Below are 22,500 nucleotides of genomic sequence, written 5' to 3'. Positions count from 1 at the left end.
ACGGTTACGTGTGCATGTCTGAGTTCCGTAGGCAAGAAGCTGCTCACAGGATCACTGGACAGGTCTGTCTGCACGAGCGAATCACACACAAGAGCTTATTGGTTCATTTTTGTAGGCCTGTTGTGAGAAAGTTGTTTTATTTAGTTTCAAATTGCTTTCATTTTAGGCACATCAAAGTGTATAACTCCTCTTATAAGATTGTACATAATTTCGACTGTGATGCATCCATCCTCAGTATGGCTATTGCGGTATGTTTAGTTCAATCACACACACACAGAAATCTCTATCTGTCTATCTTTATCTCTCTCTGTATATATATTTCATATGCACTTGAATGATTGAAATAAGTTGACCTGTCTATTGTGGTTCTCCCGTAGCCTGATGATGAAGTACTTGCTGTGGGGATGACCAATGGTGTGTTAAGTGTCAGGCACAGGAAACAAATGAATCAAAAAGACAGAGAGACATTTAGTCGAAGGCGACGGGGCCCGTCATACCGGGTCTTTGTGAAGGGGAAGAACTTTGTGCCCAGACAGGTGAGTGGTTTGCATTTTTACTGTTTTCCTGGACAAATAAATAAATGCATTTTAACTACATTTCTGGCATTTCACAAAAAGCGTATGCCAAAAAGTAATTTTTTTTACTTTTGTCTTAGTGAAAGAAATTACATTTCTTAAGGTTTGTGAAATGTTAGTAAATGATTTGTATTTTATTTGATTTTTTGTATCTACCTTTTTCTGAATGAATCAATGAATTTTAATTACATTTCTAATTTGCTCATTTCACCACAACCTTGTGCCATTTTTATTGTATTTTATGCAGTTTTTTAGTTTTAATTTAGTTTTGTTTAATTGAATTGGATTTTCTTTTTTCTGCATAAATACAACATTTAATGAATTGTATTTATTATTAAAGAACTTTGTGGCCAAACATTTTTATTTTTAAATTATTTAATTTTGTCTGTTTTTTTTTCTGAAATAATGATTGGTTTAATTAATGAATTACTTCTAATCTGCTAGGTTTTAGCTGTATTCAATTCGAAAGACATAAAATGACATGCGCTTTGTAATGAAATGTCCCTCCAGGGGGTAAAGTAACAAATCCAAGGATTTTTGTACGATAAATATCCATATTTGAAACGCAATAAACACTTTTCTCTCACTTTTGCTGACTGTGGAAACCATTTAGTTTTTTCCTTTCGAAACAACATTGTTTAACCCCCTGGAGCCACGTGAAGGACGTTTTATTTTGGGTGAACTTCCCCTTTTTAATTATTTTGCTAACATTTGGACTAAAATTGGTCTGTAATATAGCTATTCTGCAGCTCTACTCGTATGTAAGCTATATAAATAATATCTGCATAAAATAATTGCATTTAAGACATGTTTACTGAGGTATGTGTTTCATATTAGACCGTTGAAATGAACTTGTATGCTTCTTTGTTTGCTTCATTTGTCTTAGTCTTTTGGTGTGTCTTTTAGGATGATTTCTTGGTCAGTAAACCCGTAAAGCAGTATCTACAGATGTATGACAAACAGCTGAAAAGCTTCGAGGTGTCTAAAGCGCTGGACACAGCCCTGCAGGTAAACGCACACCTGTGTGTATATAATGCAGTTTAATGTATGATTTGACTGTTCAGATGAAGATACCCGTATGTATTTCTGCAAATTTGACAGACATGGAGACAAACCAATAAACCCGATGTGACCATGGCAGTCATCATAGAGCTTAACCGCAGAGGAACTCTGAAAAACGCTCTGGCGGGACGAAATGAACAGAGCTTAACCAAGATTCTCAATTTCCTCCTTAAGTGAGTAACACGCTCTCATCTTATTCCATAAACAGTATAGTCGTGAGACGTAATAAAACTTTAGACGCGCCCCTAACAACAAAAGACAACATTGACACGTTAGCAGTAGTGTGCAAATTTAAGCACTTTTAACGATCGTTTCTGTCCAGTCCGCTCTTTTACCGTTTTTAACCACAGCTGTCGTCAGTTTTTTTTTTTTTTTTTTTTTTTTTTTGTCTAGCAGTGGCTTTTCAAATTTGAGGCTGTATTACCATGATTGTGTAGTTGTTTCCTCAGTCTTCCCCTTTTTTTGCTTCCGGCTAGCTCTGCGACATTAATGTGACTTCTTTACATTTGATTGGCCTGCTCGTGCGTCACTCAGAAAAGAACAGGCCAATCAGAAGAAAGGCTCATGAATATTAAGTAGACCAGCTAAAATCGAGCTGTTTTTGACAGTGGCCTGAAAGAGGGGCTGTAAAAACATAATGAGATGTTTTTTGTTACTTATACTGCAAATACATATTCTTGAAGACATCAATACCTAAAAAAAAAACCTCCAAAAAGGAGTATATCAGACCTTTAATACTATAAATGTGATATAGCTACTGCCATGTTGTGTACATACACATATACATGTATGTGTGTAAATATAAATGTATTTATATTTTATTATTTTCATGTTTTGTTCTAATCTCTACAATGCAATAGAATTTCAATGTTAAATCTGATGGATGAAAGGGGGAAAAAACACATTAAAAAGTATTTGTTTATATGTATATTAGGGTTGGGCGATATAGTTATTTTTGTATTGACATATTGCCAGAGAGAGACAGAGAGCCAGAAAGTACCAATAACCGAATATAGTTTAAAAAATTGACGTGTGTGTCTGTATTTGACTTTTCCTCGCTGTAATTGCAAATTTGCAGATAATTAATCAAATTAACACAAGCGCACACACACACACACACACACACATAATTCAGAATTATTTAATTCAGAAAAAAAAAAGAACAACACTGTGTGGGATTTCAGTGTTCATTATTAATATTCTACGAAAAGCATTCCATTTAATTCTTGTTACAAAACCGGACCTTCTTGGAACAACAGTGATAGCTCTGGGAAATTCTTAGGCTGGTTTTCAGGATGTGTTGAGGTTGAGAGTTTGGCTCACTCCGACACCGAAGTGCCCCAGAACGGGAGGCCTCGACCGTAACCATAAACAAGACTCAAGTTGGTGGGTGTTTTTGTGTATCGTTTTTCAGGCACATCTTTGACCCACGCTTCTCTCGGACACTGCTCATGGTCGGGGATATTGTGCTGGGTGAGTTTCATATCATATCACACGCACGTGAGCAAATGAGAATGAAGAAGTGAACTGCTGCTTGCAAAGTAGTACCGTTTTCCTTCTTTTGTAAGGTTTCCTACATGTGAAATGTGTGTGTGTGTGTGTGTGTAGATATGTATCAGCAGGTTATACACGAGTCTCCTGTGGTCGAGCGGCTCCTGCAGCGTCTTATGGAGGTGTTGGGTCGGGAAGCAGAACTTCAGCAGGAGCTTATGCAGGTTTTAGGAATCCTGGACACACTTTTCGCATCCATGACCCCCAGAAAAGAGATCCCAGCCCTTGCTCCCCCACCAGCAGCGCAGGAGTCACAGCTACAAGCCGCCTGACATTCATTGCTAAATTCTCTCGTGACGCAAACGAAACATGCTGGACTTCGGCAGAGGAGTAATGAAAAATGAAAGGGAGAAAACGGAAGGAAACAAACATGAGAGGGAAACATGCTGAGGGAATGACGTTGCTCAATGCCCCTGAATAATCACCGTGCCAGTGTGTCATCTGTTTCTGCTGACGTTGGCAGAATTCGAAACTGTATATTCTTATTATAAAATCTTCAGATCTATGCGTGTTGGTTCGTTCTTTCTATATTAATTAGATGGCCTACTATGAAATACATTTACAATCGCTGCTCTTGTCTTTCTTGAACAGTATCGCTGAAACGATCAGAAAGAGTGCCAGTCTGTGTGTCAGTAATTTTGTGAATAAATATCTCTATTTTGGAGAATGAACTTTTGGCTGAAGGCTGTTGGAACAATCATCAGTGGCTGACAGAAGTTAGCACAATATGACTTGTATATTACATCTTAAAATCTGAAAACTATTTATAAAGTTTTACATTTTTAAGAAACTTCAGGAAGAATTGGACAAGTTAAAATGTGATGTTAAAGACGACAACTAATTTTATTGTAAGGCTTAGATTTTAATTTCTTGTGTTTAGAAAAACTATCAACGTTTGTCTATCTATAAAAATGTCATAAGAAAGTGAACATGTATCTCTCTGTACTTTTTCATTTGGGTCACAAACACGTTGCACGTTACTGTTCACACATATAACCTCTAATCTTTCGACGCTTCCTCTGACAAAACACATCTAATTTAGGGCAGTGTAGAGTTTTAAGGCGCTCGTCTTTTTAGGCTTGAAGGGTTAAATTAAGCGCTTGAAGAAATCTAGATTTGAGCGAATAAAATGTACTTATAATCAAACTACAATTAATTACGCGCTAACTGCAGAAAGATGGGCCTTGAGGACGTGGCAGTTCTAAACCAATGACATAATCAGTTTGGATTGAACTGGACCAATCGCAGAGCAACTCGGACCACGTCCGCGCGGGCGGTCCCGACTGCAGCCCTCCATCTGATTGGCCCGTTAAACGAGGTTTGAGCGTTATCTTCGATCCGATTGGTCAGTTGAGAGGGCCGTCCAAAGGAAGCGTCTCCGAAACTAGTTTGACATCCGGAGTTCCTGAAAGCAGCCGGGTGGAGTGAAACGCTGCAAAATTCACCAGGTAAAGTTGCAGTTTTGCATAAAAACATCAAACAGTACATGCAGATATGCTCTGACGTACAGTGTTGTGCTTCGCTGTTTTATTTGTTATTTAAGAGTTGAGGATGTTTGCATGAGGCTTAATGTGGGGAGTTTAAATTATGTTTGCATGTCCAAATATTGGGGACGTTCATTTAGTTGTACAATTAAATAATAATAAAAAAATATATAACATACGTTATCTGGTAACATTTTATTAAAATAGTATAATTCTGTGTGTGTATGTGTATGTGTATGTGTGTATACACATTGTATATGTATGTATCCTGGACCACAAAAACAGTCTTAAGTCATTGTGGTTTATTTATAGCAATAGTTAAAAATACATTTGTATGGGTCAAAATTCTAGATTTTTCTTTTTGGTGCCAAAACTCATCAGGATATTAAGTAAAAATTATGTTCCATTTAGATGCTTTGTTATTTTCCTACCGTAAATATTTTAAAACTCAATTTTCTTAATTTTTTTGCACCCTCCGTATACATTTTTATATTTATATATATATATATATATATATATATATATATATATATATATATATATATATATATATATATATATATATATATATTATTATTTTTTTTTTTTTTATTATTATTATTATTATTATTATTTACTCTGTTCAAAAGTGCGAGAAGATGGATCTCCTGCCGCTGTTGTTGCTGGTTGCCCTCTGTGTCCTCCGGTCCTCCAGTAAACCCATGGAAAAGAAGGACCGCATCCATCACGACGCCCCCCTCAGCAGCAAGGAGCACGATGACGAAGAGAACTTCGACTACGACCACGAAGCTTTTCTTGGGCAGGAGGAGGCTAAAACCTTCGAACAGCTCACCCCAGAGGAGAGCAAAGAGAGACTGGGGTAAAAACACACACACGCTACACTTCAATGAGCTTCTCGCTTCTCCAGATCGTTCACATCTCCCTTTCCATCTACAGTAAGATTGTAGAAAAGATTGATGAGGATCAGGACGGCTTTGTGACTGCTGATGAGATGAAACGGTGGATCAAACACGCTCAGAAGCGATGGATCTATGACGATGTGGACCGGCAGTGGCAGGCTCACGATCTCAACTCAGACACTTACGTCTCCTGGGAGGAATACAAGAACGCTACCTACGGCTACATCCTTGGTGTTTATAATGCTTTTATCTATTCTGATCTAATTTGGCCTTCAGTTCAGTCTTTTGCACTGACCAGCTAAACTCTCATTTAGCAAATATCATGATCAAATCAGTTTGTAAAGACTCAGGAAAAGGAAAAAAGAGACAATATGCCACGTTTATTTTGAATAGCTAGAAATCCGGACTGATGCGACGCGTTTGTCTGTTTAGATGAAGCAGATCCTGAGGATGGCTTCAACTACAGGCAGATGATGGCTAGAGATGAGCGCCGTTTCAAGATGGCTGACCATGATGGTGACATGAGGGCCAATAAGGAAGAGTTTACAGCGTTTCTTCATCCTGAGGAATATGACTACATGAAGGATATTATAGTGCTGGTACGTCTGGACAATCAGTATGCTAAAATGTCTTTCGTGTATCATTTCTATTATGTTTTGTCATTGTTTACTCACCCTCATGATTGAATCCATCCATCTCTCCATTCATCAATCTATATACATATATAATATAAAACGTGTGTCTGGTTTGGTTTACAGGAGACCATGGAGGACATTGATAAAAACGGAGATGGTTTCATCGACCTTAATGAATATATTGGTAAGTAAAGTGTTTTCTTTTTAAAGCGTGTTTGTGTGAACAGAAATCAGTTGCTCACTTTTTCCCTTGTCTGTGTGTCGAATTTAGGCGACATGTACAGTCAGAATGGAGATGCAAATGAACCAGAATGGGTGAAAACAGAAAGGGAACAGTTTACAGAGTTCAGGGATAAAAACAAAGACGGACGTATGGATAAGGACGAGACCCGTGACTGGATCCTGCCCTCTGACTACGACCATTCTGAGGCTGAGGCCAAACACTTGCTGTACGAGTCTGACGCAGATAAGGTAAAAACATGCTTAATAAAGGGTCATTTTACGCGAAAGTTTTCTATAAAATTTCAAAAGTAAGCAAATTTCCCATGCCACAACTATCTTTGAATAAAAGCTGGAATAAAATGAATGGTTCAGCCGAAACTGAGCAGAATATTTTACTTGCTTTAGTTTTTAGTTTTGCATTTTATCCAAAGTGACTTACGTTGGTTGCATTTATGGTATATATGTTAATGAGTTAATGCATTCCCTGGAAATCAAACCCATGACCCATTAACACTGGTTTGAGCTATGTATTGATACATTTTCGGAATAATTTTATTTATTAAATGAACAGGTTGCATTAATTCTGTCGTTAATAAAAAAAAAAATTCTATCTGCAATTCATACATGACTAAAAATGACCTGCCATAAAATGCCATAATTGACTTGGTTGTGCATCAGATTTGTTATGCTTACTGATGGGGGAAAAATTATAGGAAGCATAACGGATGATAATAAATTATATGATTGGTCTGTTTGTAAGTTTTTTTTTTTTTTTTTTTTTTTTTTTTTTTTTTTAAACCTTAGCAGCTGCTTTTAATAACGAATAATTCTTTAACTTTCATGACAGGACGGACGCCTCACAAAGCAGGAAATTGTGGATAAGTATGACTTATTTGTCGGGAGCCAAGCGACAGATTTTGGAGAAGCTCTGGTTCGACACGATGAGTTTTAATTGTGGAAACTTTGAACATAAAAACTGCAAAACGAACACTAATTTATTTTACGAATTCAAGCATACCACGTTGTGAATCATTACTGTTTACGAAACATTTCTGTTCTTCCACAGCATCTCGATCAAATGCATTTTTTTTTTTTCTCTTCATTTTGGCTTTTATCGTGAACTTTTCATAGATTAACGTTCATCACCGTTGGATTCTGATGTGATTTCAAATGCACTGATGAAATAGTATTCAGGTCAGCTTGTGAAGCTTGTCAAAGTGTTGCGTAGAGGTTTGTCTGATGGTCTATAATGCACTAAAATGCATCTATATAATGCAGCATAAAGGCATGTGTGTAACCCGACACTGCATAGAGCAATAACTGCCCACTAGTGTTTTTACACGGCACACTATGAACTTTTTTTTTTTTTTTTTTTTTTTTTAGTTCTATAAAAAATAATACCTTTTATGTACACTTAATATAAACTATCTTTCAACCACTACATATATGCGTTTATCTCCATTTTTACCAGAGGATCTGGACATGACGCTCAGTCCTAGTAGATGTTGCATGGCTCAAAATACTAACCAAGCATTAGTAACATTAGTTTTTGTCACTCTATAGACAAATGCTGTGTGTAGAATTGATCAATCAACCGATTCATAAAATAAACCCCTTTCTTGAAGGACTATTGAACGTCATTCCATCAACAAACTAAAGCTGTACTTTCCTTAAGTGCCTTTTTCCATCTCCCTCAACCTATTGTGCTTTACTGACTTTATTTTTGGTTTTCTTCCCTGTGCAGTTTATTACTGAAACAATCTTCTAACGTTATTATATAATTTGTGTATATATGTTTATAACTGAATGTGAACTGTTCATTATGCTGTGGTCAGGTATTGTAAATACTGTCTTATAGCAGAGTGTTTTCTCAATAAAATTCCTAAAAATGTATGTTTTTCGATTGGGTATCTATTTGTTTTTGTTTTTTTTTTTGTGCAAATTCTAACCAGATCCACTAGAGGGTGATCTGGTCACAATTACTTCATTTCAAATTTGAATTGAAATTGAAACCCTTTTAGGCACCTGTTTTTTCCATTACTTTGATTAAATATCATAATTGAATGATAATTTCAATTTTATCAGCTCTATTTTATCAGAGTCTTATTGTTTGCCATCAGTAGATTTTATTTGAGTTTGCATTGCAAAGTGCAATTTCAATACAAAGAAAGCATGTCTGTGTGCAATGATGTACATTAAATAATGCAAGAAGGGAACAGGATGACTGAAAACCATCGGTGAAGGGCATACTTTGGGTTAGAAGCTTGTATTACTCACCCATCTCTCCAATGCCTCAAATAACAAATGTTCTTTTCCCATTTCACAAAAGCTCATTTAGTGTTCAAGCTCAAGCTTTCATCAGTCTCCCGCTATCATCTTCCATCATTAGTTTCATCTGTGTCTGTGTCGTAGAAACATTCTACCTGTGTCTCGTGAGGATCATGAAGATAGTTCAAATGTTGACCGCTTGTATCTAGATTAGATATGGACTCCTCTTCAGGGCTACTGTCATCTAAATTTGTTGCAATGTCCTCGTTAACATAATACGAGCTTGGGGTGTTGTCCGTGTCAACTTCCAGACATTCTTCCAATCCATTGTTTTGACCTGGATCAAGTGTTAATGTGCCGAGATGTGTTTGTAAGTTACTTGCATCATGAATGCTTTGTACAGAACTTTCAGCTTCCGGAACCTGAAGATCTAAATTAAAATCATCCGTTTTAAAGCTTTCTGAATAGTTGATGACTGTGTTGTCAGCTTTAGGGTTAACGAGAAAAATGGAGAACTCTGCTTGTGTGTTATCTATTAATCCTGAGTTTTGCGTTACTGTTTGATCTCTTTCTTGACTTTCAGTTGAATGTATTCTTTGTATGTCAGACTCGAATCTGTGCTTTGCAGCTAATTTTTGGTCCCTTATTTCCAGTGCTTTTCTGTCTTCCAAGTCTATCTGGTCTGTATTGTTTATTTCGTAGTCTAGTTTGACCCTTTTTAGGTACGTGTTGAGCATTTCGTCACAGTATGAAGTGATTCTTTGTGACTGGATTTGAAATTCTTCTTCTGGGAGATCTGAATCGTCGTTGTCTAATTCAAAATCCACGTTAATGTCTTCTAAATCGGTACAAATCTCCACCTCTGTTGTGAATGTAGTCTCTGTATTTTCTTCACTCTCCTCATCCCATTCTCGAACCACAACGTAGTCGTGAAACGACACGGTTTTATTGTTAAACCTGTTCACGGGTCTCCCGTTGGGCCGCAGTGCCAGATAATTGCGTCTTGGCTCCCGTAAGGACTTGTTGAAGGTAACTGATGGTAAGGTCACAGATGATGGCAGTGGTTCTTCTATTTTGGTGTAGATGCCCTGTTTGCCGTAGAAGGGTGAGGTGGATTGGTCGTACTCGCTGAACGCCTCATTGTGATATGAGAAGGTTTCCTCCACTAAAGTCATCGGATGGCTGTGGTTCATCTGTCAGGAAAAAAAAAACTGTCACTCAGCTGGATTTACAGTCATGTGAAAACACTTCTATTGTTTAAAAGCACAAATGCACAAGAGTTGCTATGGGAAATTTGAATGTGCACCAAGTAATGTATTTATTTCAGCGAGATTTAAAATGATGCAGACTACAAATCAACGCAATGTATCTACAGCGGCCATAAAAATACTAAGCATAATCAGATATTTTTGGTAAGTGCTAAATTAGATTATTAGAATGATTTCTGAAGGATCACTGAATAGTTATTGGTGTGTGTGTGTGTGTGTGTTGCTGCATGTACACTAGTAGGTGTATAAAGTCCAAAACAACGGTTATATTTTACCAGAATTAAACAAATACTTGGCGCACTTTCAAAGTTAAAAGGTCTGGGTCAAGTACTGTCTGATCTAACACTCAGCAACGAAACGGTTAGTGTATGCTTTAAGAAACCAAAAACAATTATAGTGTGGTTTACTAAAAGGGAATGGGATAGCAGTAACTCACCCTCCGGAACCATCTCAGACACTAGACATGTAATATTAAGAAATGCAAAAACAAGTTTAAGACTTAAGTGTTCAAAATTGTTCTTTCAATATTTTTTTGTTGTTTGGTATTTTATGATATACAAACTTTTAAAACTGAAGGGGCTGTTTTATATATTTTATAAGTGTCAGAATTGACGGTACACATTTCCAATATTAATAAATTAGCTAACACTGGGACCAATTCTCACTATTAACTATTTGCTTATTAGCATGTCTATAGTTAACATATTCGCTGTTTATTAACAATATTCTGCATGACATATCCCTAATACTACCCAATACCTAAAATGAACAACTACCTCACTACCAACATTAAGAAGCAGCAAATTAGGAGTTTATCGAGGCCAAATTCATAAATAACTCTTTGTAATGGTGAGGATTAGACCTTAAAATAAAGTGAGACCATAAATTGGTCCAAAGCTTAATTACTGTTCTATATTTGAATATGCCGGGTTTGGAAAATGCATCTCAGAAATTTAAGCACCATTACTCGTGTTAACATGATCCTTCAGAAATCATTAATTATATCAAACTAAAAATGATTCTAAAAACTAAATGCTGCTCTTTTGAAATTTCAGAAAATTATTAAGCAGCATAACTATTTTCAGCATTAATAATAATTATCAGAAACGTTTCCTGAGCACCAAATCAGAATGATTTCTGAAGGATAATGTGATGCTGAATACTAAAATAAAGATGTAAATAAATAGGCTACGCATTACAGGAATGATAAAAAAAAAGTTAATTATTTAAAACATTAATATTACTTCACAAGATTACAGTTACTGTATTACTCTATTAAACCATTTAAATTTTAAAACGGTTTAAGAAGTTGTTACATAGTTCACTTTTTTTTTTTTTCAGCTCATATGAAAAGTCCAACATGTCTGTTGTGTATTTTGCATGAATACATTGTCTTACAACATTAGGGTGTCTGTTGTCAGCCACACTGGTCCGGATAACATGATCCCTCTTCTCTCTGATCATCCTTATGCACCGCACCAGTGTAAATAAAGTAATGGCCAGCAGGATCAGACACACTCCTGCCACGCCCTCTGCCCTGCCCACTGTCTCGCTGCTATACACATGCACCGCCCCCAACGGTCCCTGTGGAACTTATTAAATATTTGTTAATTATATGTTTTGAAATGTTTTATTATTATACACTACCGGTCAAAAATCTTCAAATATCCTCATATGCTCACCAATGCTGCATTTTTTAAATAAAAAAACACAGTGAAATATTATTGCAGCTTAAAATAACTTATTTTCAATATATTTTAAAACTGTCTTTGGTGTCACACGATCCTTCAAAAGTAACTTTTGACTGGTAGTGTTTGTTGCACACATTTTACATAAATTGATTTGATATATTTGTAAAAAGGAAGATTTTCTAGTACCTGGTTGGCCTTTCTGAAGAATTTCCACATGCAGTGCAGCTTTAACGGTGTCTCCTGATTCCAGGTCAGCAGCTATAACCTGCAGCACAGTCACAAATAGTAACTATTACAATGACTCAAAATGAGTTTTTCTCCTACAATGAGCCTCTTTAGAAGTAATTACAAACACCAAACTTAACACTTTTATTCCTGTCTAGGATATACAGAGGGATTTGTTCATATATAATTTGCTTATTAATATACATTTTGTTTATCATTATGGAGCAACAATTTAGACACCAAAAATTCCCTCTGTAAAAAATAAATAATAATAATAATAAGTATATTACATAATACTTACATAAAAGTATTATGTAATACATAAATAAGACTTGAAACTGGCTTCATCCGGTGTTTAGATTTTTGTTCTAGAAATGTATGCAAATGAGCACGTTTCATTAAATAGTTCAATTACATATTTAAACTTAATATTTTAGAAAACGTGTAATACAAAAAATGTTAGCAGTTATCAATGTAATGAATCAACTAGGTAAGTAAGGTGATAACTATCAGTTGTTGTTTTTACTCTATTCACCTGCAGCGTCTAGCTTTACTTTCATAGATCATAGATTTATAGATCACTTATCATAAATCAAAATAGACATACATGCCTATGCCACAAATGGCAAAGAATTTTAATTTTCATAAGCTGTCAATCAATATGCTGTTTCACGTATTAACGTTTTAAAAACGACTCGTTTCAATGATTCATTGAGTTGACTCTTTTGAAGCACAATGGCTGTATCCGAAATCGCCCCCTATATGCTACCCTCAAATAGTGCCCTATTTAAAGTACAGCCACTTTGTAAGTACTGCCCGAAAGCACAGTGGACGAGCGCACCCGTTCAATCCCACAATGCACCGCAAAAACGAGCGCAGAGAATCCCCATAACCCTTTGTGCGTGTCGCGCGCCGAATGAATTCCCGCGCTTTGCCACAAGATGGCGGCCGCAGCTGAATCCTCCGTCCATTCATTTTACAAAGCACTCGTCCGTGGCTACAACACAGGTAGAAAATCTTATACACTGATTATTGAATCGTTTTAACTATGCTTTATAAGTAATTTCCGTGACCGAATTAAAAAAAAAAATGTTTTTTTTTTACCGGAGCTACCTGTTACAAATGAGTACTACGAAGCAGCAATCAAACTATGCAAAACCGCATAAAAGTGCCGAAATCACAAGACAACTGAAAAAGTGGACTAAAGTTAGGGATTAGTGAGCGATTTCGGATACAGCCAGTAACTTTATACACGGTGCACTTTCAGATGTAAAACATTCCCGGATGTTACTTCATTTTCAACAATAGGGTCACGTTTAATTGAACGTAAAATTTTGAAGACTGTAATATTTTTGGTTGTAACTAATTGTTTTTTCGCTCCATTTACAACTTTGAAGGCTGTGCAGCCCTATACCATACCTCCAGGAAATATTTGTGGCCGGGGTGCAGCAGGCTAGTTTTAGCGATGATCAGTCCTTCTTGAGTAACGTAAAAGAGCCGAGAGCTGTTGTGTTTGGAGTTTAGGGAATACTGCAGTCTGGGATTGAAGCCCTTTAACCCGCAAACACAAAACAAACAGAAACATATTTCATGCAGTGAACGCCAGACCAGCGACTTCGCGGTGTCGAAACTGGATTGCTGATTGATGTCGAGACTGGTTTTGTAATGTTGTGTGGTCTTGTTGAGTCACGTACGTCAGTGAAGTCTTGATCCGTGGCTTCCAGGATAAGTAATTTATTGCCGTATGTCGTGACGAGCGAGGCGGGGCTCGAGCTCTCGCTGACGAAACCGCGGTACGTCGACCGGCTGAACTGCGGCGGGAACCCGTTTTCTGCCAGGACCCTCACCAGAACTGTGGCTACTGCGTATTTCAGAGGGTCATCCGTCTGAGCTGCCTGAGCAGAAACATCACAATGATTTCAAAAAGGAAAAAAAAACATTTATTTATTTTTTTAAATTACATGAATTAGAAAATATATTTATTTTATATATTAAATGTTTAATTTTTAAATGTATTTTTTTTATTACTTGTCAGTTGTGACTTATTGCGATGCAGTTTATTTATTTGACATTTTTGTTCTTCGCTCTCAGACGCACCATAACACGCAGTCTCAGTGTTGGGATGAGCAGTCTGTTCTCCACGCGTCTGGTTAACCTCACCTCTCCGGAGTTACTGTCAATGACGAATCTGCCATTATCTGCTCCTGTATCACATCAGACACGCGTATATAATCAAAACGTGCTTCTTTTGCTTGAGGTTCAGTGGCAGAGGATGGAGACGCACCTGACAGGATGGTGTACTTTACTGGCGTTCTGAGACCCTCATCGCCATCCACGGCTTGAATCGGACCCGGGAAGAAATCCAAGACAATGTCCTGAGTCACAAATAAACATAAGTTGAAGAAGTTAACAGAGAAATTGCATTGCTGCAAGAATTTATTAAATCACACAAAATGAAGCAGCACAACTGTTTTCAACGTTGATGATACAGTACGTTTTTGTGAAGCTGCAAATCGGCATATGAGAATGACTTCTGATTCAGCTTTTTTCATATTTTAAAACTTTTAAATTGTTATAATATTTGACAATATTACGGATTTTAGTGTATTTCAAGTATCTTATCGTTAAAGATTCCAAAACCTTTAAGTGCCCCTGGATTTATGAAAATGATCTTTCATCAAGTGTGTAACGCAGCTCTAATGAAAACATCCTGCAAAGTTTTAAATCTGAAAGTGCACCATGAAAAAAGTCTCTTGAAAAAAAGAGTCGAATCGGAATCATTGAAACGAGTCGTTTGCGTCCCAAGCCGATTCAAGTTGACTTTAAGGAGAAATATTAACGCATTGCCACTTAACTGGTGTTTTTGCATTGGTCTGAATGAAAATGCTAAATCATTCTTAGCCGAAGCTGACGCTGCTTTTATTGAGGGGTTTGGGAAAATGAATCGTTGAATAAATACGGTAAAAATAAATGAATAGTATAAGTAAATTAAAGTGTTTTTTGACCTTGCATGCATGTCAACCTGTTGTCTGGGACTCCCAAAACCACAACTATTCACAAGCCATTGCAGGGACACTTTAAGACATCTTTATATATATATAGGGTTTACCTGCTCATTCTCTGTGATGTTGGCGGTGTAGAGAGGATTGGCACATATTCGTTTGCTGTGATTGGCTGAGAGAAGAGTGCAAGGCTGGAACTGTGGGTATTGGTCGTCCCCATCCGTCACATTGATGATTATTGTTGTCGTTGTGTTGTAGTGTTCATTTGTGTTCGTCTCCTAAAGCCACATCAACATCTGAGTGAATCACTTTTTTTCCCCCTCATTGTGTTTATCGTCAGAAAAGAAGTGTTGTCTGTATGTGTTTTACCACTGCATAAAGAGTCAGTCGGAGCTGGGTTTTGATCTCATAGTCCAGTGACTTGTTGAGAACCACTTTGCCACTGTTCGGTAAGTCCACTCGAAAATACCTGGCATCAGGCTGGAAATACACAAACACAGTCCACAGACTATTAGGCCTATTTGTTTGTGTGTGTGTGTGTGTGTGTATATATATATATATATATATATATATATATATATATATATATATATATATATATATATATATATATATATATATACAATTATTTATTTATTTATTTATTTTTTCTCCTCCATTTAAGTCGATGGCTAGGGTCAACCATTTGGCTACCAGCATTCTTCAAACTTTTTTTTGTGTGTGTGTTCACCAGAGGAAAGAAACCCATACAGGTTTGAAACAACTTTGAGGACGAGTCAGAATCTATCTCTTTAAGTCAAACAAGGCTGCAGTGGGTCTACAGCGGGAGGTTTCTACTGTGGATTCAGTGGATCTGAAGAGATGTTTCACCTACTGATGTTTCATCAATGACGTATGCGAGTGTGTCTCCGTCTGCATCTGTGGCCTGGACTGTAAACACTACAGAGTTCACCGCTGTCAGCTGAACAAAGACATCAAACAAAAAGCAGAAGATGGAGGAAAATCATAGAAACTGACTAAAGCAAATATGCTGCTCAAACGTTTGGGAATCAGTCAGAAGGTTTGGGTAGACTTTAAAATGTGCTCACCAGGGCTGCATTTATTTGATCAAAAATACAGGAATATAACCGTATTGCGATATATGCAATATTTTAAAATATTACAATTTCAAATAACCGTTTCCTATTTTAGAATGTAATTTATTCATGCAAAGCTGAGTTCTCCGCATCATTACTTCAGTCTTTCTTCGGTGACACAACACCCTTTAGAAATCATTCCAGTAAGCTCTATGCCGTTCAAGAAACACTTAAATTTAGTGCTTAAAAATATTAATTGATAGAAAGAAAGAAATCATATAGATCGCAAACTTTTTAACAATAGTGAACATATAAATGTATGTTGTGTTTTGTTTTACCTCACTGAGCTGCAGAGGTTGAGCTGATTTTTGTAGGAACTCGGGTTTGTTGTCATTCTCATTCAGAACCTCTACCATGATCCTGTGTTCAGCCTGAAAGCAACATTATTTTTATTTGACAAGTGAAAAGGATGCTGCTATATGTCACAGATTATTCAACTTACCTGTAGGGTTTTATGTTCGTAACACCTTACAGTTGCTGTTAAAACTGAGCCGTGTATCTGTAATATCATTATAGACAAATCTTTATTTAATATACACAAGATGGCATACACTGTCATGCATTTAAAGAGTTTTTATTTATATATATATATATATATATATATATATATATATATATATATATATATATATATATATATATATATTTGTGTGTCTATGTATGTATATATATGTTACCTCTCTATCAATATTCCTAGTTGATGATGAGTTCAGTCTAATGGTTCTTCCCTCCAGATAAAACCATTCAGCATCTTTTCCAGAAAGTCTTAAGTGCATATGATTGGATGACGGCTGAGCAGTGAAACTGAGGTTGGCAATTAAAGTTCCCATCCGGCTGTTCTCTTTTACTTTGGCAAACACGTCATGCCCACCGTCACAACTGCTGGCTGTAAAAATAGACGCCGTTATTTTTTGGGAATAACATTTTTCTACTTAAATTCTGCTGTAATGGTAAATGTTGGTCGATTTCCATGTCTGCTTGATGGTAAATTTCAAGTGTATCTGATCATGATTTAATCGGTCAATTATTAGTTCATGTCTGATGCATTACAAGGCTCTTGTTGCGCAGCAAAGATCGGACAGATTAGTTTGACTGGATTGTTGCTTGGATACCGATTTGTTCTTAATTTTCCGTGGCACGCGGATTGGAATTTCGTAATTCTGTAATTCCCTGCTCAAACAGAAGAAAATTCTTTCAGAACTGTATCCTGTTGTACTGAATATTTAGCCGTGTGAGGTCTGTTGAAGTTGTGTGGACGAATGCATGTCAAACGTGTGAGTGTGTATCGTGTGTGGTCTGTCTCTGTGTTTGTGTTTATACCAATTACAGAATGCCGGCTGACTGCAGAATATAGCTGGCAGAATATGAGAATCTTCCACAATGACTGTTCACTGAAGATCAACCTCAAAACCATCTCTCACTGACAGGATAAAAAAACAGGTATGTTAAAAATGACATATTGCATTACTGTGCTGTATTATTATGAACTGGCTAATTTAGAGAAGGAACTGGATTAAATGTACCACCTGGAAATATATTATTGATTTTATGTTTAGAGGATCTGGAGTAACATGACCTTTAAATGTTTTTTTAGCAAACAGCCCTTCTCCTTTAAGACCTATAAATCTTGTAAGGAAGTTCTCAGCAGACAGATAAGCCTTCTTACGTGCAAACACCCAAACACACACACTCTTACTTACACAGAGCTATTACAGCTAACTAAAACTGTGCTTATTTAGTTTGAAATAAAAACAAATGTTGACTAAAATAAAATATAGAAAAATCATAAATCCAACACAAAGTCAGCTTGTTGCTAAGGCAACTGTATGTTCATGATGTACTGAAATAATTAAATTGATTGATGAATAAAAATATGTAGACCTCCAAATAAAAATAACAAAAATACTCAGCAAAAATACTAAAACTTTAACCGAAATTAAAATTAATATGTGATTTAAAATAATAATGAAAACCATTATAAGTATCTCAACTGGAACTGTGCACAACATGCAGCATTTCCTTCTAAATAACATCCTTTATTTGAAATCTGTTATTATTGTTAATTATTGTATTTAGAAAATAGTAATATTTTATTCATTTAGCTATCAAACCAAATCAGTACAGATTGACTTTGCATCCTTATATTTCAACATTCTCATTACAACTGGAATATTTTGGATCACACATGACTTGTTTTAAGCAACAGAAGAGGATTAAAAGCGAATTAAATACAGAAATAATGTGAGAAAAAAATCACATAATTGTATAAAATGTTTAGTTTTCTGCAATGTGTGATTGTACAAAACACTCACATTCACCAACATTCACACAGATCTTTTAAAGTTATGTTTGCCACTAGTTATACAAGACTATTACCAAGTCATTTGGAGCATCTAACCCCCTCGTATACAGAAGTTAAGACCAGCCAAAAATAGACTTCAGGACCATTTGAACTCACAAAACCTGCTCATGCTTTGTCCTCTTATTATTTTGATCATGCACTATTGTATTGGAGATAAACACAAGAAAGCATGTCATCCTACCTGTCCCATCTAACTGTTCTTGAGGTCCAGATGTCCAGATTTTCTCTTCAAAGTTACATTATTACTATCCACTGAACTCTTTATTTTGTATGTGACAGTGTAAAGTACAGAGCATGTGTGTGACCTGTGTATGAGAGTCCACCGCATGTCAGTGTTTGGATGAGTTGCGAGCGGCGGATTAGTCCGAGGTTTAGTGTTCAGACTCACTGGATCAGAGCCAACTTAAGAGGTCAAAACAAATGCCTCTACTGGGTCTAACCATCATCCCAGGTCTAACGTTGCTTCACTCCTGGCCAATCAGATAACAGTATTCCAAGATGGCCAGTAGTAACCTTTAAGGAAAACTGTGTCATAACCAACATGCATATACTGTACTGCATAATGAAGCAAATACAGTGACTTAAATAATGCCTGAGACCACACTTAAAATCTGGAAATGAACAGAAATGTTTAAATATAATTCTAAATATTTAAAACCGCACAATTTGATCTATGACAAATTTATCATCATTTTCATTTCAATTAATTTATGTTTCTAATATAATTTTTCATTACAAAATGTAACAAATTTAAAAAAAAAATGTCATAGAGGTTTCGCTTCGAAGATGAAAAAAAGACAACATGCTGGTAGAAAATGAATGAAAATTAGGTTAAATTTATGGATGTTTCCTTAATCTGTAAAACACAATGAAATGCAAAATATGGGGAAAATTCCATCATGTTAACATTGGGTCGTATTTTTAGGGACTTTTGTTAGAGTGTGTCCTGTATATCACACAAATGTTTTCAGGGTCCTCATGGTAAAGTGTGTCTTGTGTGTTAATCCAGTCTATTTTTGTCTCGTCCCAGTGTATAGCTACCTTATATGCTTTAATAAACCCTGACAGAGAAGCACTTGCTCACACACACACACACACACACACACACACACACACACACACACACTAATAGAGTTGACTGTAATTAAGGCAGGTAGAGATTAGGAGGCTGAAATAGTGTCCTCGTTTTAACCAATAAGACATCAGAATAAAAGGTCACCTGAGTGGTCGTTTACACCAATGACAAATGGAACTAAATCATACATGCACAAACACCAATATAAATTGTTTTTTACTTTTAAATCGAGAGTGGTTCCTCTAAATTTGACCTCTTTATAGTTACGAAAAAATTCTACATGCAAATGAGCTCGTTTCTTCATGAGTAAAGATTTGGAGGAATGCAGCATTACTTCACTCGCTCTCTAATGGATCCTCTGCAGTGGATGGGTGCCGTCAGAATGAGAAGCCAAAATATAAAGACGTAAAAATAATCTACAAGTATTCCACACCACTCCAGCCAATCGGGTAACATCTTGGGAGGTGAAAACCTGTTTATTAGAAACAATCCCATCACTGAGCTGTTTTGAACGTAAAACGATGTTCTGTCCCTTTAACTGTCTGAACCTCAACTCAATTAAGATTTCACAGGACAGAAAGATGTTTAGGGTTATTTTCAGTTCTTTGTTTATGGCTCCTTTGCCCGTAAATGCCATTTTTTGTGCTTTGATAAATACCATGGTGCTGAAAATAAGGGTATCTACTATTATCAATGTCAGATTTGCATTTTTATCACATCATATATTATCATAATTCATTTTTGAATGCACATTTTTTGTTAAACATTCTATAATGTTCGTATAACCCATCATTGGACATCATCTGCGAGTTTCGTTCTTTACTAAAAGTTGAGTATTAAGGCGTTCTAGCAGCCCAGAAAACCGGAAATGTTTAACTGAAAGTCTAAAGTCTGTAGTTTTTGTCTGTGTGCTGCAGAGGAGGAGGATCAGAGGCAGCGGAGCAGAGAAACAGAGCTGCAGCGTCCTCCGACTCTCACATTTAAGCGTTCATTTCTCTCGCGGAGGACCCGAAAGGACCAAACTTGTTATTTTTTTTATTTTTTATTTTTTTTGCTGTTGTTTTTGGAGGCGACAGGAAAAAGCTCTACCCCTCTAGGCAAACAACCGTAAACAAGTCCAGATGTTTCATATCTGAGGGTCGCTGTCACACGAGACCAGACCAGAGGACGCATCCAGCGAGATCTCGCTTCATGTATTATTTTTTTTTTTTTGTTATGCACTTATAATAATTTTCTTCGCGTTTTCTCTAAATAACGTTATTTTTCCTCCTGAAGATTTGATGCGGGGCTAAATTGGTCTGGCTGGCGAGAATGGAGCTGAAGGCTTTGGTTGGAGGTGTTCTTCTGAGTTCGCTTGTTCTCTGGAATGTTTTGGACTGTGTTGAAACTCATCAGGACTCGACCGAAGCCGGTGAGTGCAGCTGCCAGTCAAACACATGAGACATCGTTACACTGATTGCTCCGATGAATTAGACATGACAAAAGAACATCAACTGATTTATTTATTCATGATTGTTCGGCTCTGCGTTGAATATTTATACCTTTAAAAGGCCACTTGTCAAACCAGGATTGTTTAAATACGTTTTTTGTTGGAAAAGTAAAAGAAAGTGATGGCACCTAGTGTAAACTTATATAAATATGACTCTTATAAATAGCCAATGCCTAAACTTATACCTTAAATATTTACATTTACAGATTTTTTTAACCAATTTGTCCCTATAATATAGCTAGTAAATAACATCCTGTTGATTTTTAATGTTCTATGATTATTGCATGCTAATCCCCCCAGAAGACAATTGTTTGCGTTTAATTAATATCTTGAAAAATCCCCCTCATAAAATGAAAACCAAATGGCATTATAATAATAATAACCAATCAATTTCAAATGTCATCATCACATACCAACCGTACAGCTTAATAAACACATTTTGAATTAGAAATGTTTTGCATTTTTATAATTTTATATGCGTATATATCACAAACCATCTCTGCCCCTAATCTTTTGCATCAAAAATGTGCTCAATTTCTAAGATATTTTGACTTCAGGGATGTTCCCAAAGAGAGATTTTCATTCTGATTTTAGCCGTCTTCAAGGACACTGCTGTATAGCTAAGTAAAAACATGCTCAAACACATTGAGTACACAAGCACTTCTCTCTGTTATCAATGTCTCTGTTTGCCTCTATCTTACAGTGCAGGTACGTTTCTGCTTGCCAGTTGTGCTTTTTTTTTTTTTTTTTTAAGGAGCGTCTTCGCTTTTGAGTATTATTTTCTTTTGTTGTTGTTCTGCCTCTGTCTAGCCTTTTAAGTTCATATCTCCTATCAATTCTGTCTGACCTGAGATGTACGGGATACTAAGAGTGTGCGTTTGTGCATGTGTAGGGTTGCTTTTGAACCGTAAAGATCTGACAATAAAAAAGTTATTAAGTGCGTTTTGCTCTTCTTCGTCATTGCTCTGCGGGTTTTTTCCCCTAACATATTAGCATCTGCATGCTTATAAACTGTCAAAAACCTTTAAATCGTGTACTGTTTTGTTTGTATAATAGCAGATTCACTACCAGTTAACAATTTGATAATAAAAAATAATTGAGATTGAAATAATGTAATATTTTTGAAAGGAATCTCTTACCTACTGCATTAACTTGATACAGATATTGATTGAAATATTATTATGAATTAAAGTGATGGTTTCCTAGTTGATTATATATTTAAATGTCATTTATTTCTTTGATATAAAGTGGAATTTTCAGCAGTCGTATTCCAGTTTTCAGCGTCACATGGTTTTTGAAAAATCATTCTGCGTGTTTTAGTTTTGTTCATTAAATCGATGCAGCTGAGATTCCTTTCAAAAATATGAAATTATTTAAATCTCAAATTATTAGGTGGTGAATCTGCTATCATACGAATACATTTATAATGTCACAAAACGTTTCTGTTTTAAATATGCTTTTCAGAAATATGCTGTTCATTTAAGGTTTTTATTCCTGAAAAAAATTTAACGTATTTCACAGAAAAGTAGCAAATCTATTTAGAACAATGATAATAA

The 22,500-nt window shown here is 36.1% G+C and overlaps 4 protein-coding genes across 8 annotated transcripts in view; 3 read left to right on the top strand and 1 right to left on the bottom strand.

The window, feature by feature from the left end:
• The window catches only part of utp15 (UTP15 small subunit processome component), a 7,323-nt gene extending 3,630 nt beyond the window's left edge, over nucleotides 1–3,693 (top strand). Inside the window, exons 7-13 of the mRNA XM_043264959.1 lie at nucleotides 1–62; nucleotides 167–248; nucleotides 378–536; nucleotides 1,482–1,583; nucleotides 1,677–1,810; nucleotides 3,052–3,110; nucleotides 3,246–3,693. The exon at nucleotides 1–62 is cut by the window's left edge and continues 74 nt beyond it. Of these exons, the coding sequence (XP_043120894.1) occupies nucleotides 1–62; nucleotides 167–248; nucleotides 378–536; nucleotides 1,482–1,583; nucleotides 1,677–1,810; nucleotides 3,052–3,110; nucleotides 3,246–3,460 (813 nt within the window). The 3' untranslated portion in view covers nucleotides 3,461–3,693. The remainder of the gene's footprint in view (nucleotides 63–166; nucleotides 249–377; nucleotides 537–1,481; nucleotides 1,584–1,676; nucleotides 1,811–3,051; nucleotides 3,111–3,245) is intronic.
• An 821-nt stretch (nucleotides 3,694–4,514) lies between these two features.
• calub (calumenin b) lies at nucleotides 4,515–8,321 on the top strand. The gene is made up of 7 exons (XM_043264961.1): nucleotides 4,515–4,636; nucleotides 5,302–5,531; nucleotides 5,609–5,802; nucleotides 6,004–6,170; nucleotides 6,330–6,390; nucleotides 6,478–6,677; nucleotides 7,276–8,321. The coding sequence occupies exons 2-7, from the start codon at nucleotides 5,311–5,313 to the stop codon at nucleotides 7,378–7,380; spliced, it is 948 nt and encodes a 315-aa protein (XP_043120896.1). The 5' UTR covers nucleotides 4,515–4,636; nucleotides 5,302–5,310; the 3' UTR covers nucleotides 7,381–8,321.
• Nucleotides 8,322–8,544: 223 nt separating this feature from the next.
• On the bottom strand, nucleotides 8,545–16,858 carry LOC122363067 (protocadherin beta-10). Its single transcript, XM_043264958.1, has 13 exons — nucleotides 16,696–16,858; nucleotides 16,461–16,517; nucleotides 16,297–16,389; nucleotides 15,757–15,843; nucleotides 15,252–15,362; nucleotides 14,990–15,160; nucleotides 14,165–14,255; nucleotides 13,978–14,084; nucleotides 13,575–13,775; nucleotides 13,300–13,431; nucleotides 11,842–11,920; nucleotides 11,363–11,556; nucleotides 8,545–9,889 (listed from the first exon to the last, which is right to left on the bottom strand). Exons 1-13 carry the CDS (start codon nucleotides 16,846–16,848, stop codon nucleotides 8,801–8,803), a joined length of 2,565 nt encoding a protein of 854 aa, XP_043120893.1. The 5' UTR covers nucleotides 16,849–16,858; the 3' UTR covers nucleotides 8,545–8,800.
• A 3,516-nt stretch (nucleotides 16,859–20,374) lies between these two features.
• Nucleotides 20,375–22,500, top strand: part of LOC122363060 (kielin cysteine rich BMP regulator) — a 28,065-nt gene continuing 25,939 nt past the window's right edge. For all 5 annotated transcript variants that reach the window (XR_006253187.1, XM_043264939.1, XM_043264942.1 and 2 more), the window contains exons 1-2: nucleotides 20,375–20,648; nucleotides 20,731–20,866. Coding sequence is in view for 4 of the 5 variants with exons in the window: in XM_043264939.1 (XP_043120874.1) it covers nucleotides 20,767–20,866 (100 nt within the window). In the remaining variant the exon portion in view is untranslated. The remainder of the gene's footprint in view (nucleotides 20,649–20,730; nucleotides 20,867–22,500) is intronic.

Source organism: Puntigrus tetrazona, chromosome 18, assembly GCF_018831695.1.
Source record: "Puntigrus tetrazona isolate hp1 chromosome 18, ASM1883169v1, whole genome shotgun sequence".
In the NCBI taxonomy this organism is placed as follows: Eukaryota; Metazoa; Chordata; class Actinopteri; order Cypriniformes; family Cyprinidae; genus Puntigrus; species Puntigrus tetrazona.
This window is presented reverse-complemented; position numbering and strand designations above follow the sequence as displayed.